General features: G+C 40.6%; 1 protein-coding gene across 7 annotated transcripts in view; it reads right to left on the bottom strand.

Annotated features, from left to right (window-relative positions):
• Positions 1-18,212, bottom strand: part of GAPVD1 (GTPase activating protein and VPS9 domains 1) — a 74,293-nt gene that overhangs the window by 23,371 nt on the left and 32,710 nt on the right. For 4 of the 7 annotated variants that reach the window (XM_066367157.1, XM_066367160.1, XM_066367156.1 and 1 more), the window contains 10 exons: positions 16,904-16,990; positions 14,894-15,028; positions 14,559-14,748; positions 10,788-10,948; positions 8,302-8,431; positions 7,090-7,215; positions 5,029-5,202; positions 3,074-3,214; positions 1,890-2,024; positions 1,306-1,425 (listed from right to left, as the gene is read on the bottom strand). In XM_066367157.1, the coding sequence (XP_066223254.1) occupies positions 1,306-1,425; positions 1,890-2,024; positions 3,074-3,214; positions 5,029-5,202; positions 7,090-7,215; positions 8,302-8,431; positions 10,788-10,948; positions 14,559-14,748; positions 14,894-15,028; positions 16,904-16,990 (1,399 nt within the window). The remainder of the gene's footprint in view (positions 1-1,305; positions 1,426-1,889; positions 2,025-3,073; positions 3,215-5,028; positions 5,203-7,089; positions 7,216-8,301; positions 8,432-10,787; positions 10,949-14,558; positions 14,749-14,893; positions 15,029-16,903; positions 16,991-18,212) is intronic. The other 3 variants (XM_066367162.1, XM_066367159.1, XM_066367161.1) reach the window with 2 other exon arrangements.

Consider the following 18,212-nt stretch of genomic DNA (forward strand, 5'->3'; position numbering starts at 1 on the left):
AGATGTAATTAAATAATTTTTACTGCTTCACCAGACACTCAGAACACTTTTTTTCTTTTTTTTGTACTGGGAGAGAACGCAGTGACTGTGAGCGCAGCTTGTATGCGGCCTGTTGCATGCCTAGGCCCCAGCACACTCACGCACCTCGGCTTGTGCACCGTTGTGCCAATGTTAACACAGTGAGAAGGACCATGGCTTTTCATTATTATGGAGACAGTTTAATCTCATACTCCCCGTACCCCAAGGGTCTTAAGGACTCTCAGTAGTCCATGAAGAATATAGTCTCTCAGTAGTCCATGAAGACTACAGTCTGAAAGCTACAGGTTTAGATCAGTGGTTCTCAACCAGGCTATGCTGCCCCCAAGGGATCATGTGGCAATGTCTGGAGACATTTTTGGTTGTTACAACTACGGGGGGGGGGGGGGGGGAGTTTGCTCCAGGCAGAAGCCAGAGATGCTGCTAAATACCCTACAATGCACAGGACAGGTCCCCACGACAAAAAAGTACCTGACCCCAAATGTCAACAGTACTAAGGATGAGAAGAAACCTTGGTTTAGAACAAACAAAAATGCAACATGTATATAACAGCCCTCAAAATATAAAACCACTTCTAGCAGTTTGGCATTCCTTTCCAGCACTTTTGCTTTTATCTTATATATAAAATTGTTTAAAATAAAATTTCCATTATATTCTAGGTATATCTCCAAGTTATTTCATATTCTTTTAAGCTTTAAAAATAACTACATAAATTTCTAATAAGTGGTAATATCAAAATTCATTGATCTATTATATATATATATACATATTCTTATTTTTGAAGATTTTATTTATTGATTTTAAAGAGAGGTGAGAGAGAGAGAGAACGGAGAGGACAGGAAGCATCAAACTGTAGTAGTTGCTTCTCATATGTGCCTTGATCGGGCAAGCCGGGGTTTTGAACCAGTGACCTCAGTGTTCCAGGTCAACACTTTATCCGCTGCACCACCACAGGTCAGGCTAGTCATTATATTTTTAATGATTAGGTTATTTCTAAATTGTTTTGGGGGGGTAGAATATTAATGATATAAAGAATATCTTTGTGCATAAGACTTTCTCCATACATGGAACTTTTTCCTTATGATTGATTCCTAAAATGGACTAACTGGACCAAAGTTAGTATCTACACTTTTAAGGCCTTAGATATGTATTACCAAATTATGCCTCCAAGTGCTATAACAATAGCTGTTATCACCGGCAATGTGTATGACTGCTTGCTTCTCCAGGAATGTGATTGTTTTAAAGGTCATCCTCACTTCCCCTTCTTACCATGAGTTACTTCGTCCATGTCAGGACTCGTGACAGAATCTTTACCCCCAAAGTCAGAGCTGCACTCCGATCTCAGGTCTTCAATCTTATTGGGAATATCTTCAGAGGTTGCACTTATGCCTTAAAAAAAAAAAAAAGGCAAAAAATAAACAGCAAGAACAACAAAATAATCACACAAAAAGTATACAAGATTTGGAGAAATGTAAATATTCTCAAATTTTTTGGTCCTGGTTCTATACATGACTTGTTTGGCATTATATCCTTTAGTGTACTGTTCCTTAAATACATTTACCTTGATTTGTACAAATATAACTAGAATTACCACATATCTAAATATAGTAGCAGAGGCTACCAAGAACAGGTAGTTCTAGAGGGAACACATACAGACTGTTTGCCAGTTACTTCAACAGGCTCTATAAAAGCCACACATTGAATTCTCACAGATATAAGGTCACAGAAATAATTTTGTTTCCTGGAAATGACACAGGTCTTAAATAAAACATATTTCTTTTCTATCAACTTTATAAATGGGGAGGTCGGAACACACCTTGAAATCCTTATTCCTTAAAACAAGACAGACATACCCGACACAACACTGAGGCCTGGTGTGCTGGGACGGGAACTGACCTCCCTGACATCCGTATCATCAGACGTGCTACCCAGTCCAGAACAGCTCTCGAGTTCCTGTAGCCGCTCCTCCTGCTTTAGGTCTGGGGCCTCTAGAGAGAAGACGGGAGGTATTACATTAGGGATTCTGTTAGCATGCCAGTTTCAGCTTGTGATCCAGACGATGAGAGCTACAGGGCATGAACGGAATCAGTGTAAATAGATTTCTAAGTCTGGGCCAGTTGGCAAAGTTAGTTAGATCACGTGTTAAAAAAAAGTCACGGTTGTGATTTTCATCCTACTCTAAGCCAGTCATTGTGCAAAGATGAAAACTGCTTCCAGGTCACTAATCTCACAGAGTGTACTCCTGGTTAGCAAAGTAAACTGAACAAGAAAATATGGAAGAACTTAGCATTAAATCAAACCACTTTCTAGAAAGCAACTATGGATGCTCAACAGATAGTGAGCTAATCCTACTGTCTCCTTATGTCAAGGTTAGTGTGTCTGAATGCGTTAACATTACACAACACATACCAGGTTATTCTTGAGCCAACTAGATCAGACAGAATGTAATTCAAACATACAGTTATTTCTATTTGCATTCTGGTAGTTGACATTTATAGTTGAAGGCAGAGATTTATCTTCATTATCAGAAAAAAAAGTAGAAATGCAATAATAAGAAAAAAGTACAAAACACTTTATGTACATTTATAATACTTCTGCACAAAATAATTCTCAGTACTCCAGTGTCTCAGTTTTGGTGTATTTAAAAAACACATTAGATATCTTTTCAAGAGCCAAGTTCTCCCCTGGGATAAATCTAAACATGCTTACCAGGCATACAACCACTCAGGTTCTTATTTTATGATGAGTTAGTAGGAGACACTGGATACAATGTCCCACACAGTGACTAACAGTCGCTTCCAAAATAACTGAGCACAGTCAGAAAGCTCTTTCCATCTTAGCCTATGCCATCCAACATTGCATTTTTTCTCGAATAGAAAATGCTCTGAACTGATTTTCCACTTGAAATTCTTAGCAGTATGATTCCTCATACTTGTTAAATGTATATCTGACAAAATGTCCATAATACAGAAATTAAAATACCTCACATTTAAAACTTCTGGGCAAATCAAAATGCAAATAATGACCGCATACTAACCTGAGTCACTTGGCAAAACCTCTACACTCCAAGCTTCGCTTGTTGTCTCTGATATGGTAGAACCAGTGCAGGGGTCAAGAAGCACTGACCCTGAGCCTGGCAGGCACAGTAAACTGCCTAACATGTTCTCTGCTGCTGCACCTGTATAACCAGTGGGGAGCAAAGGGTTAACAAAGATCCTGATGGAAAGAGCAGTGAGAGTGGAGAAAAGCCAAACGCTAAGCTAACAAAAATCTCTCCACTCTGTCCACAAGAAAGAAGCCAAGGTAAGAGTAATTTCAATCAATAATAGCACTGCAAACTCAAATTTCCCACTTGGTACAATGACACGAGCTCTTTTCCATCTATTGCCTCCTGTTCACCTTGGACTCTCCATTTCACTAGCTTTCATCTTGGTTTTTTGGCAAATTTTATGTGTGTGTCCCTAATATCTCTCTAAAATTTATAGTTCTACAAGGAGTAAAATCACTTAAACAGACATTTGACCACATAACATTATACTGGCTGAATATATTTTCTTCTGGCACTTTAGCCACATATTCAGAGCAATAAAAAAGTTTGCAGGAAAATACACATCGCCTCTGTGACACTCATTCAACTGCAAATACAGCTACTACTCCAGCAGGGAATCCTGCCAGGAGGAACACTAAACACTTGAGCATCTGTAACAGAGTAATGCAAAAACCAATTAAGAAATCTATTTACACTACTTAGAGATACAAACAGAAAGGATTGAACATTATTGTACACCTGTGTTAAAAATACTCAGGTTCAGAAGGGCCTTAACAGTGGTGGAGCAGTGGACAGAGCATCAACCTGGGACGCCGAGGTCCCAGGTTTGAAACCCCAAGGTCACTGGTGTGGCTTGAGTGTGGGATCACTGACATGATACCACGGTCACTGGCTTGAGCAATGGGTCACTGTCTTGGCTGGAGCCCTCCCCCTCCAGTCAAGGCACGTATGAGAAGCAATCAATAAACAACTAAAGTAACATAACTACGAGTTGATGCTTCTCATCTCCTTCCCTTCCTCTCTCTCTCACAAAAAAAAAAAATGCTCCACTACTTCTGGTTGAATCTAATAAAAGAACATTCTACTCCAGTGCATAAAAAAAGTTCAGAATGTTTACTGGTAAAAGCTACCTTTTAAAGATATGTCATGACATAATTACAAATAAAATAATGTCTAGAACTTGCTTAAATATAATGGGGAAAGGAAATAAAGGGTAGTGGGTGGGAGAAGAGATGAAGCCAACTGGCCACATGTACGTGCCGTGTATACGCAGAAGCTGAGTGATGGGCACACGGAGTTCATTACACTGTTTCTTGAGTTTGTTTGACATGTTCCATGATTTAAAAAGAAAATGAAGATGGTGGTTACAAGACTATATGAATCTTTCAGAACTCACAGAACAGTATCCTAAAAAGAGTAAATTTTAATGTTTGTAAACTGTACACCAATTAACGTGATATAAAAAAAAGAAAAAGAGAAAGCTAGTTACTTTCTGGAACTGAATTAGTACTTCCAGAAATAAATTCAATTTTCAGAGACTCTAAATCTCATATTATGCTGAAAGATTTTATGGCATCCTCTGTCAGTCACATGTAGACAGGGGAAACAAACCTCTATTTAAGTAAAGAAAAAGCCCTGGCTGAGAGCTCAGCTGGTTAGAGCACCGTCCCGAAGCACAGAGGCTGTCAGTTCGATCCCCGGTCAGGGCACGTTCTGGAACAGACTGATGTTCCTGCCTCTCTCTCTCTCAAATCAATAAAATAAACAATAAAAAAGAGAGACAGAAAGAACACACAAATGCCTTGTTACGTGGAGTCATCTCAGTGGCCCAGCTAGTGCTAACATACACAGCCTGCCCGTCCGAGCACTGAGCTCCTGCGCACGGAGGGCGGTGGACGGACTGACTGAACAGCAATCTTCCCGAGACATTAAATCCCAGTTACCTGCAATTTCCTGCAAGCGATCTTCATCAATGTTAGGGTCAAAATCACTTCCCAAGACATCTGTACTCCAGGTCTCACTCACTGTTTCTGATATATCCCTGTCATCTGTCAGTCCCATCATGTCACGAATTTCAAACTTCCTCAGTTTATCATCGAGATTATCTTGTGTTGTGGCTATCAAAAACAAAAGCAAGCACTTAAAAAATGGTAGTACAGCTATGATTTCTTCATCAAATTTGAACAACTTTATGCCTTTGAATTTCATTTTGCATATTTTATAATTAACCCTGAGTGCATAGTACCTAGTAAACCCTGAATTACCCCCAAGGCTGTAGTCTTTCCCTCACTGAACTGAGCTCAGTGTATGGACTCCCTCTCTGGTAGAGTGACTGGGGCCCAGGTGCAGCTGTCCCCCGGGACCCACAGTCTCAGCAGTGCGAGTCTGACCGTGCACTAGGACACATTCCCCTCTCCCTGAATCTGCACAAGCTTGTTACTTGCTTTGGCCAAAGGGTAAAGAGGGAAGTGATCCAGCAGGAGCCAGACCTCAGGAGACATTACGAACGCCTGAGCTCTCTCTCACCCTTCCTTCTCTCACGAGAACATGCTTCAGCGAGCCAGCTGGAGGGTGAGGGACCACACTGGAGCAAAGCAAAGTCATTCTAGACCAGCCAGCTCCCCACAGAGCAACTGAACCCCAGCTAAGATCAGCGCTCCTTACTCAACCACTGGTGACGGCAGATGCGTGAGTGGCCACAGATGCGTGAGTGAGCCTAGACCAAAGTAGAGGGACCATCCAGCTGACCCACAAGATTTGAGAACAAAAAACTATCTTACTGTTTTAAGTCACTAAGTTTTGAGGTGGTTTGTTACATAACATTGTGGCAATGATTTAACTGTAAACTCATACTAAAAAAATATTTTACGTTTGACTAGATACACCCCCTTAGTTCTAGAGGTTTCTCTCTTGCCTTGACTGAGATGCAGTCCGCAATCTGCCTCACTGCATGTCTTATCTAGTGTTCACAAATGCAGACTGCCAACCACCCACATCAGAATGACCTAGAGGGCTTAAGAAAGTGAGTCTTTCAACTTCCGTCTCAAGCTCATATATATATTTTTTAGTTTTCTCTGTTATTTACAGAAAATTTAATCCTAATTGATAAAATGACAAATTGATCTAATGAAATAATACCATTACTGTTATTTAAGCCACACATACCCCACCTGACAATACTCTTTTCCTCTCTAGCATGCCTGAGTCAGGATTTCTAGAAATGAGACGTGGAAAGAGGCTTTTTAAAAACTCCTCAGGTAATTTTAATGCACCCTAAAGTCTAAGAAGCACTGCCTCAAACCCAGGTGAGGCCACGTGCTCTCAACACTCCTCTGAAGGCCACCAGTGATCTTGAAGTAAACAAATCCAAAGGCCCTTTTCAAACTAATCTTCCTAAAGCACAACTGGGACCCCGCTGTCTTTCGGTCCTTCCCTCGTGCTGTCCCCTACCTGGTAGTCCTGGGGACATTCTGTGGCCCCCCACCTCTCGGTCTTGCTCACACTGTTCCTTTACCAACAACGCCCTACTCCAGTTCCTGCCAACGCAATGCCTGCCAGGCTCTCAGGCTGGTACTTTCTTCCAATAAGCTTTCCCTGCACTTTCAACCTCTGTGTCTCTCCCTGGGAACCGCCAAAGCACCCTTATGACACTTTTAATCATCAGTGTACCATTCTCTCCCTATTCTACTTTACTTGAGCCCTGAGCTTTGATCTTTGTCTCTTAAAATTTTACTATTACAGAATTGAAATACCAGATGTTATGGAATTCAAGCAATTCGTTTTAATTATTCTACGTAATTTAAATCTAAACTATTCACTTACCAATTAAACACTAATGTTTAGAACTGAAAGAACTAGGAATAAATTCAAGTTTAATGGTCATTATATAATCAACTTAAATTTATTCTTACTGAACACAGCCAATTTACAAGGAAATGCACTGTTCAACTTGCAACCAGGTAACTTCTTTGCTACCTGAGCAATCATGTTCAACTTCACCTTACCTTGCTCATGCTCCAAGAGCTGCAGAACTTCAACTCCATTACTCCCAGAAGGTCCTGCTCCAAGTTCCGATACAGATTCCCCTTCCAGGTCTAGAGAGGACACTGAATTGGAGCGATTTGAAGGACCTAGAGAAATGTTTCCACTGTGAGTGCGCTTAAACAGTCATGATACATTACACAGTTTTTCACGCTTTGATAAGGGACTAAAGACTAATTAAAGTGCTTTTAATATTGCATTTGTACCATAGAAATATATATGCCTCTAAGGCCAGCAATACGCTTCTATGAAATTCTCCTAAGGAACAATACAAAAATACATCCAAGGTTGTTTGTTTCAGGGTTTCTTACAAGTAGAAAGTGGAAGCAATCTACATGTTTAATCATAGATGAATGTTTAAATAAATTATGAAAGAAAACAGCCATTAAAAACCATGTTATTTAAGAATGTTAAATTATCAAGGGAAATGTTACTGTTACACTGTTAAACAAAAAAAGGTTACAAAATAGCATACACCTAATCTTGCTATAAATAAACCAAAATGATAACTGTTATTAACAGAATGGTAAGATTATTGATAATTCAATTTCTTTTCAGCATTTTCTAAAATGAACATACATTACTTATATTTTGAAAAGTTAAAGGAAAAGTTATTGCATTTTATATTTTAAAATGTTAGTAAACTTTAACTTTTTCACTAAAAAAGCTTATCCATAGAATGACAGTCTCACATCATAATCTTGCCTTTAAATTTTTTTATTCCTATTTCCTCTGTATCTTCCTGCTTCCTGAAAGGTGTGTGTGAATTTATAGAATGTTACAAGTACACACAACATCCTGAAATACTAGAGTCCATTTTTTCCCATTTAGACATGCATATTACTCTAAAGGAGCTCTATAAGCTTTGGTGTATATCAATGTTAGAGAAACAAAACTTGGCATTATTCAATTCTCAGTGAAGACTTATATCTTCTCCACTTTACAGGACCAAAGGTCTTTTGTAAGCTTTAAAACAAATTTTTTTTTCTTGCAATCTTAATTTTATTCAAGAAACAATCTTGCAGCCAACTGTTTAAGATCATTAGAGGAAAACTTCATTACTCTCCTCAGTCAGGGGCACAGATGGTATAGTTATAATTTATATGGCTCCTTTAAAGAACACAAAACAAAATATACTTGAATCACACAACTCCTTGAATGAAGTAACCCTTCACCTTCAGATATTCCTTCCAGATTATCACTGCAGAGGGAAAAGCGCAAGGTTTTATCAGGTTTACCGTGGAGTTTGTTTTCATCGACAGGGACATCTCCTTGTCCTCCATCCGAAAGTTGCATATTTAGGACCTAAAATATAAAATGCCATTGGTTTGTCACAACTGAACAAAAACAAACCACAGCAAAAGCATACTTAAGTTCTTTTTCATCTTAAATTATCATTTTTAACTAAAAACCAATCTACCGGGTTCTGATCAAGCTTTCAAGAACACCAACAAGAAAGTGTATGTATCAGTTGGAAGAACTGAACCTAGGCCCTTCCATCGCCCTCAGTACCAGAGCTGGAACAGGCAATCAGGTCGCAATACTCAGAATGTTTTGGAGCAGCAGGCCACAAAACAAAACAAAACAAAACAGAAAAAAAAACCCATGACCCCAGACAGTTGGCTTAGTAGTAGAGCGTTGGCCCAGCATGTGGAAGTCCCAGGTTCAATTCCCAGTCAGGACACATAGGACCTCTGCTTCTCCACACCTCCCCCCCTTCTCCTCCTGCAGCCATGGCTCAAACGGTTCAAGCAAGTTGGCCCCGGGAGCTGAGGATGGCTCCCTGGCCTCACTGCAGGCATTAAAATAGCTTGGTTGTCAAGCAACAGAGCAACACTTCAGATGGGCAAAGCACTGCCCCATAGAGGGCTTGCCAGGTGGATCCTGGTTGGGGCACATGCAGGAGTCTGTCTCTCTGCCTCCCCACCTCCCACTTAATAAACAAAATACAGACAAACAAAACGCCTTTAGATGCTGTTTTGTCCCTGCAGTTAAATGAGTAAATTAAAGGGTTTTTTAATGGCTCTATATATTTACTCATGTAATAGTATTAAAAAATAATTTAAAAATAGATTTTTTTCAATTTGCTTGAAATTAAATGTAGACATAAAAATTTTACATTCTGGCCGGACCAGGCAGTGGCGCAGTAGATAGAGCACCAGACTGGGATGTGGAGGACCCAGGTTTAAAACCCTGAGGTTGCCAGCTTGAGCGTGGGCTCATCTGGCTTGAGCACGGGTTCACCAGCTTGAGCGTGGGGACACTGGCTTGAGAGCGGGATCATAGACATGAATCCATGATCGCTGGCTTGAGCCCAAAATTCTCTGGCTTGAGCAAGAGGTCACTGGCTCAGCTGGAGCCCCCCAGTCAAGGCACACATGAGAAAGCAACCAATGAACAACTAAGGTGCCACAACAAAGAATTAATACTTCTCATCTCTCTCCCTTCCTGTCTGTCTGTCCCTATCTGTCCCTCTCTCTGACTCTGTCTCTGTAAAAAAAAAAAAAATTTTTTTTAATTTTGTATATTTAAGACAACTTAGACCTTTAAACTCATACTAAGTGATATACAGTATCTTCAGGCAAAATCCATCTAAAGGTCGAGAGAGTGGTATGAATTAATGAGAGCAAAGGGATCACATCACCAGAAGCCCCTTCCCTGCACAGGAATGCAGACTGCTGCCTTCAAGCTGCCACTGACCTGGGGACTGGGGACAGGTTACATGGTATGATAAATGCCACAGAGCTCTCTGACTGACATTCAGCGGTTTTCTCCCTCAGTAAGGATTCCCTGGTTATTATATATTTTTTATTATACTCCAGAGTTTCTAAAAAGTTGATTCTGAAAGTTTCTGCCACCTCACTCATTTGTGTGTGTGTACAAAGGAACAGAGTTCAGGAGTGTGGCAGACCTCTTTCTTACAAGTGATGCTGTAGCCAACCACCATCAGCACTTTATCAACCACTGTACCCAGTCCCCTATCCCCAGGCCAGGACTAGGTCTCCTTGAATAGTAAGCAGTCATTGCTGAATATAAGATGTTGCTTCTTTTTCGGAAGGTCACAAAGAGGAGAGACTCCTACCTTTAGAGTAAAAATTTCTTCTTTCCTTTTGCCCCTGGTCCCAAGCTCTTATTTACAAACATCTGAAAACTGATTCCATACCCCTGATCCCATTTCATCAAAATACTTTATGTTTTTAGTTTTCTTTTCACAGTTATCTCTTCCATTTCTCCCTAACTGGCCAAAAAGAAAAGAAAGTATTTCTACAGAATAGTTGGCTCTTTAGAACAGAAATATCACTGGTTTATCATTAGAAAGAAAAAAACCATAAAAACTTCCTACAAGTCACTAGAAAAGTCTCTTCAGTTTCCATACAATCCCTGGCTTCCTGTCTCTTCTACCTTTAGAAATTTTCCTTTTGGTGTGGGCCTGGTCACCAACTACAGCGCCACAGATGTACTAATGTGAAGGGCTTCTAGGACTGTTCGCAGAAAGTTCAGCATTTGATGATGTGTCATGGTAGGCCCACTAAAGATAGATAGTGAAAAATATTCATTTTAATGCATTTTGATTTATAGACGTAAGTGACCATTAATTAGAATAGAATCCAAATTTCTAAACATCGATGGCTCTAAGTTAAATGTAACAATACATTCATACCTCATTTTCTGACATCATCCCTGGAGTAAGCTGGGGACCTGTCCCTAAGGAAATGACCAGCACTTCTACTGGCTGCACCTCCTGGATGGTTTCTTGCGAAGGTCCTTCATGGTCCATATGTAAGTCCATTAGCACATTGGTGCGGCTTCTGCTCCGAGTTGCTATCAAAAGAATTTAAATAAGACAATTTGGAGAAAGAGATAAAATGAAGAAAATGGCACACTAAGTACAAAAATAAATATTTTCTATTAATCTAGAACATTTGCGCATGCACAAAAGTGGTGAGAATATGAATAAGAAAAAAACCCTTTCTCTTCCAAGTTACTCTACAGACTCTCCTTCAAAATTGATCATCAGAAACAAATATCCATGTCCACCTGACGGGTGACAAACAGAGGCCCACACCAGCAGAGCAGCAAACACGGCCCAATCAACTTCGCACTTGGGATGACAAGAAAAGCATTACCTTATTTCTTATCTGTTCAAGACATCTTCAACTATTTCTCTTATAAAATGACTTAAGTGCCACAGGTCTCCCACACTAACAACTCATAAGCATGAGAAAATTTCATATAGAAATCTGATAGCCATATAAAGTAATATACATTCATTTAGGCAACTGTTGGCAAAACCAGAATCAGTTTTTGAAAACACATTCTTTTTCCTAAAATGTGTTAACCTCTTTCCAAAGATGGAAGAGAGATTTTCTTTCTGCTTATTAGAAATATTCTAAATTAAAAGAGAATTTAATTATTTCGGGTGTTTTTTCCCTATCTAAAACTTTTTTTCTAAAATAATCCATTTTATAGACCTTACAAGAACTTCTGAAAGATTTAGATAGTTGGTAATAATTTCTCTATTAGTTTTAGTCTACTGTGATAAGTTTCGATTTCCTTTCAGAAGTTAATAAAATTCAATACAACCAGAATAGTAACTAGAAATTCTATTTTAGTGCAAAATAATCAAAAGTACAGACATAAAACAAAATGCTCTATAGGAACAAGTCTTTCAACTTCACTCTGAGTGTAAGCTGACCTACTTAAAGACAGAAATATAAACAATCATCTCTCCACAAAGCTGTAGATCTGTTTATTAATCACTCTTACTTTCAAAATTCAGGACACACATCAACACTCAAAAGTCAGGCTCACCTCACTATCTTCTACTGGATTATGAACTTAAATGCAAGTAATCAAATGTCATGTAACAACTTACACAAAGCAAAGCAACATGCACATGGAGCACACTGTTATAAACCACTTCTTAAATCAAAGTTATACAAGAAGAGGAAGAACAGCCTATTACCCACCAAACGGGGGGACTAGAGTAATATGAGCAGTAAGATTGGAGGCCGAGGAGTCCCAGGCAGTGATGGCTGCTAACTGCTGTCCTGGGTTGCGGAAGCATTAAACAGAAAGGAAATCAGCCCTCTGAATCATGGACACATTTTAAAATAGAAAATAAATTCAATGACCAGGTCACATGACTATACAAAATACTGGGCAAACGTCTCAAATTTACTCTCCATCATACCCATATTTAATGTTACTTCTGGATGACAAGAAAGGACTAAGGTAGAGAAGTGAATATGGAGGGGGAAAAAATCTCTCATTTACCAAAAATTATTTATTTCTTCATGTTAAAAAAGGTACAAATAGCTTAAAAATTAAAAATTACTGAATGTCAAACTTTATTTTTTTCTATTGTTAATTCTGGAAATTGACATTTTGGGATGAAGAAAGCCAGACTTAAAAAAATATAATGTCGCCTGACCAATGGTGGTGCAGTGGATAGAACATTGGACTGGGATGCGGAGGACCCAGGTGCGAGACCCTGAGGTCTCCAGCTTGAGCGCAGGCTCATCTGGTTTGAGCAAAGCTCACCAGCTTGGACCCAAGGTCACTGGCTCGAGCAAGGGGTTACTCGGTTTGCTGAAGGCCCCCGGTCAAGGCACATATGAGAAAGCAATCAATGAACAACTAAGGTGTCGCAACGAAAAAATAATGATTGATGCTTCTCATCTTTCTCCATTCCTATCTGTCCCTATCTATTCCTCTCTCTGACTCTCTCTCTGTCTCTGTAAAAATAAATAAATAAATATTAAAAAATATATATAATGTCACATTCCTGTTGATGATATTATTCCATATTATGTTAAATGTAAAGTAGATTAGTTTTAAGAAACTGACAGTTTTTTTCATTAGAAATTTTTTATTTATTGATTTCAGAGAGAGAGGAAGGGAGAGAGGGAGAGGAACATTGATTTATTGTTCCACTTATTTATGCATTCATTAATTGATTCTTGTATGTGCTCTGACCGGGGATCAAACCCATAACCTTGGCATATTGGGATGATGCTAACCAACTGAGCTACCTGGCCAGGGCAAAAAACTGATAGTTTTTAACACATCAGCTCATGGAAGTTTAAAAATGAAATACCATTCTTTAAAATGTGTAAAATATAGTAACTATTCATGTTTATGATAACTGAGGTCCTCATTATCATTAAAAAACTGGTGCTGCCTGACCAGGTGGTGGCACAGTGGATAGAACGTCGGACTGGGATGCTGAGGACCCGGGTTCAAGACCCCGAGGTCGTCAGCTTGAGCGCAGGCTCATCTGGCTTGAGCAAAAAGCTCACCAGCTTGGACCCAGGGTCGCTGGCTCGAGCAAGGAGTTACTCAGTCTGCTGAAGGCCCGCGGTCAAGGCACATATGAGAGAGCAATCAATGAACAACTAGGGTGTTACAACGAAAAACTGATGATTGATGCTTCTCATCTCTCTCCGTTCTTGTCTGTCTGTTCCTGTCTATCCCTCTCTCTGACTCTCTCTCTGTCCCTGTAAAAATAAACAAAAAACTGGTGCTAAACTACTGTGCTCCCCTGGCCTAACCATTCTCTCCATCTTGTTTACTTTGTGTAACTGCCTTTTGTCCTTCAAGAGAAAGTGGAGGCCTCCCCTGTTCCACAGTCACCTTCTCTAGGTGTCCGGTAATTCTCTCGGCTTCTATCCACACTCAAGGGCACTGGTCTCTTCTTGTCTTCCCAGCTAGACTACTGACAGCTAACTCAGCTTAAGGACATGTCCTAAAGTCTTTGTGCCTCCAGTATCTAACACAGTGCCCTACCTGCAGCATTGTGATTATAATACCTACTCTTTTTGTGTGAATTTTTCCCATGGATTAAGTGCAACAACATTTATAAAGTGCTTACTCAGTGTCTGGTACATAGCATATACTCAATTTTTTAATGCATATAAAACTTAATTAAGCCTACTTCTTAAATAAATGAATACTGATTAAATAAAATGGAACTTTCACTTTATTCTGTAAGATAACAAAGATATCTTACCTCAGCTGATAAAAGACTGATTATTAATAACAATAACAGAAAAATAGTACTTATATAGTTTCAACTTTAGTGACTGTAACTTCTGATATTATTATATTATTTAGAATTTTGTAGAAAGGATAAAACTACATAATTCAAATAATGACTTGTTACAAATGGCACTTTCAAAATTTTATAAGACACTAAAGTACAAAGGATACCATAATTTCAATTAATTATGAAAATATGTCCAGATAAAGCAAAAGCCTACTGCTAAACCTTAATCTAATGCAACTGTAAAAAATTGAATTACTATCATTAAACATATAGAAAGATGTTTTCAAATTATTTAAAACTACTTCAAAACACTGAGCAATAACAAAGGCTAATAAGAAAATATTAAATTTAAGGCAAAGCCTCCAAATGAGCGAGTCTCTTTACCTATAGGCAATCGATTCTTTTTGTTCGCGGGAGTGGTTGCTGGAGACAGCTGAGGAGTGCTGTAGGGAGTCATCTCCAAACTGCTGCTTTTCCCTGGCTTTGCCTGGGGCAGGTTTGCCAGTAAATTGTCCAGAGCCATTCTATCTTCTCTCAGCTGATCTCCAGACATCACACACTTCATAAAATTCACCTGGTAAAAATAAAAGGACATTAGCTAGTGAAATCAATTTTTCAAACACAATATATATTTCTCACATGATGTACTCATCTGTGCCTCTGCCCATGCTTAGATAAATGACTTTTGAGAAAATTCTATTAAAGAATAAAGCCATTACCAGAGTGATAAGCTGACTGTAGGTTATATAAACCACAGTTCTGCTCAATCCTTCCAGAAGATTAACAGAGGACATTGGAGGGGTCTCCACTGCACGGCCCCCAATCACAACATCAAGGAAAGCAGCAACACAGCTCTGTTAAAACAAGAAAAGATCAGTAAAATAGCTCCCCTTTAAAGCAACAGAACAAAATTTCTGATTACGGTGGACAAGCATGCAAAACTTTTTCTTCTTAAAAATTATATTAGCACTGGCCAGGTGAGTCGGTGCATAAAATGGCATCTGGGCACACTGAGGTCGTGGGGTTTGAATCTTGGTCAGGGCATGTATGAGAAGCAACAACTGAGTGCAAAACTAAATGGAACTAAGTAAACAATGAATTGATGCTTCTCTCTCTCTCTCTCTTCCTCTGTCTCTCTCTCTCTGTCTCAAATCAATGAAAAAAAAATCTTAATTATATTAAATCCAACATTAAAAAAATTAAACTCTCTATAAATTGATGTAGAATAATCTCCAAAATACTCTGGTACATGAACCATAAGACAGAACAGTGCACACTATCCTATCATTTGTGAAAAGGTGATTTGGAATATGTATGCAGGAATTTGCTTGTACACATAAACCTCTTGAAGCATACACACAAGGCAAAATATCAAAAATCTTTTGGAGAGGAAATAAAGGCTAGAGATCAGAGGTGGAAGGGAAATTTCACTGCATAACTTCTGAATTTTAAAATAGGTTGAATGCAGACCACTCAAAAATCATTAAAATTTTTATTAAAATAACTGAACAATGCCATAAATATTAAATTACAAAATATATTTAAATTATATAGTTATTGCTGATTTGATTTAGTGACAATTTTTTAAAATTAAGTTTCTTAGGCCCTGGCCAGTTAGCTCAATTGGTTAGAGTGTCATCCCAGAACAATAAGGTTGCGGGTTCAATCCCCAGTCAGGGCACACATGAGAAGCAACAAATGAATGCTTCCTTTCGCTATCCATTCTCTGCCACCTTCTCTCCATCTCTCTAAAAATCGACCAATTAAGCCCTGGCCAGCTGGCTCAGCTGTAAAATGTTGGCCCAGCGTGTGGAAGTCCTAGGTTCAATTCCTGGTCAGGGGACACAGGAGAAGCGCCCATCTGCTTCTCCACCATTCCCCCTCTCTCTTTTCTCTCAGTTTCTCTCTTCCCCTCCAGCAGCCAAGGCTCCATTGGAGCAAAGTTGGCCCGGGTGCTGACTATGGCCTCTGCCTCAGGTGCTAGAATGGCTCCGGTTGCAACAGAGCAACACCCCAGATGGGCAGAGCATCACCCCCTAGTGGGCATGCTGGGTGGATCCTGGTTGGGCACATGCGGGAGTCTGTCTCTCTGCCTCCCTGCTTCTCTCTTTAGAAAAACAATACCAGGCCCTGGCCGGTTGGCTCAGCGGTAGAGCGTCGGCCTAGCGTGCGGAGGACCCGGGTTCGATTCCCGGCCAGGGCACATAGGAGAAGCGCCCATTTGCTTCTCCACCCCTCCGCCGCGCTTTCCTCTCTGTCTCTCTCTTCCCCTCCCGCAGCCAAGGCTCCATTGGAGCAAAGATGGCCCGGGCGCTGGGCATGGCTCTGTGGCCTCTGCCTCAGGCGCTAGAGTGGCTCTGGTCGCAATATGGCGACGCCCAGGATGGGCAGAGCATCGCCCCCTGGGGGGCAGAGCACCGCCCCTGGTGGGCGTGCCGGGTGGATCCCGGTCGGGCGCATGCGGGAGTCTGTCTGACTGTCTATCCCCGTTTCCAGCTTCAGAAAAATGAAAAAATGAAAAAAAAAAAAAAAAGAAAAACAATACCAAAAAAAAATCAATTAAAAAAAATTAAACTTCTTAAAATAATCTTAATAGCTCTTTGGTTTTCATTACAATGGCATCCCCTCAACACTTCTGTAGTGAGAATTAGCGAGGATAGTCAGGTTCACTAATACTTTGGCAGAATTTTCTATGAACGTATTTCACAGGACATAGCATTCATTCTTACTTTGTCAAATTTTCCAAGGCTGATCTTTGTCCGAGGGTCCCCTTCTTCAGAGCCAGTCATTGCTAACTGCTGCAAAAGGCGGCCAACCTGCAACCCAAAGCAGGGTTAGGGAGACACAGGCTACAGAGACAGAGTCCTCTCTCTAAGAAGGCACTTCTAGTCTAAAAATCTGTTCATAATGATTCTCACACCATCTGACTAGACATACAAAATAGGGTCCTGAGTGTGTATCTTGTCAACATCAGATTTTACTACAGAGTTACACAAAATAAGTAGAAAATTTTGCTTTCATTCCTCTTCATTATACCAACATTAGGAAATAAAATATAACATCTTTGTTTTTGATACTGTACTTTTCATGTGCTCTGAAATTTTAAAATTAATTTGTAAAAGCTGACTCAAACTATTTCAAGTTACTGTTAGGTTACTTTTTCCTATACAGTTCACAAAGTATGCAAAGTAAATTTTTTTCTGAATTTAAAAGCAAACAATTTCTAAAAAAAAGTTTGGAAAGTAAATATTAATTCACAGAGAAAATTCCTTAATGCCAAAAGTGAACTGTTAATCTACTCTTTTTTTTTTTTTTTTTTTTGTATTTTTCTGAAGCTGGAAATGGGGAGAGACAGTCAGACAGACTCCCGCATGCGCCCGACCAGGATCCACCGGCACGCCCACCAGGGGCGACGCTCTGCCCACCAGGGGGCGATGCTCTGCCCCTCCGGGGCGTCGCTCTGTCGCGACCAGAGCCACTCTAGCGCCTGGGGCAGAGGCCAAGGAGCCATCCCCAGCGCCCGGGCCATCTTTGCTCCAATGGAGCCTTGGCTGCGGGAGGGGAAGAGAGAGACAGAGAGGAAAGAGAGGGGGAGGGGTGGAGAAGCAGATGGGCGCTTCTCCTGTGTGCCCTGGCCGGGAATCGAACCCGGGACTTCTGCACGCCAGGCCGACGCTCTACCACTGAGCCAACCGGCCAGGGCTTAATCTACTCTTTAAAGACACTATGCTTAGCCCTGGCCGGTTGGCTCAGCGGTAGAGTGTCGGCCTGGCGTGCGGGGGACCCGGGTTCGATTCCCGGCCAGGGCACACAGGAGAAGCGCCCATCTGCTTCTCCACCTCCCCCCCCTCCTTCCTCTCTGTCTCTCTCTTCCCCTCCCGCAGCCAAGGCTCCATTGGAGCAAAGATGGCCCGGGCGCTGGGGATGGCTCCTTGGCCTCTGCCCCAGGCGCTAGAGTGGCTCTGGTCGCGACAGAGCGACGCCCCGGAGGGGCAGAGCATCGCCCCCTGGTGGGCAGAGCGTCGCCCCTGGTGGGCG

The sequence above is a fragment of the Saccopteryx leptura genome, chromosome 2, assembly GCF_036850995.1.
Source record: "Saccopteryx leptura isolate mSacLep1 chromosome 2, mSacLep1_pri_phased_curated, whole genome shotgun sequence".
Taxonomy (NCBI): domain Eukaryota; kingdom Metazoa; phylum Chordata; class Mammalia; order Chiroptera; family Emballonuridae; genus Saccopteryx; species Saccopteryx leptura.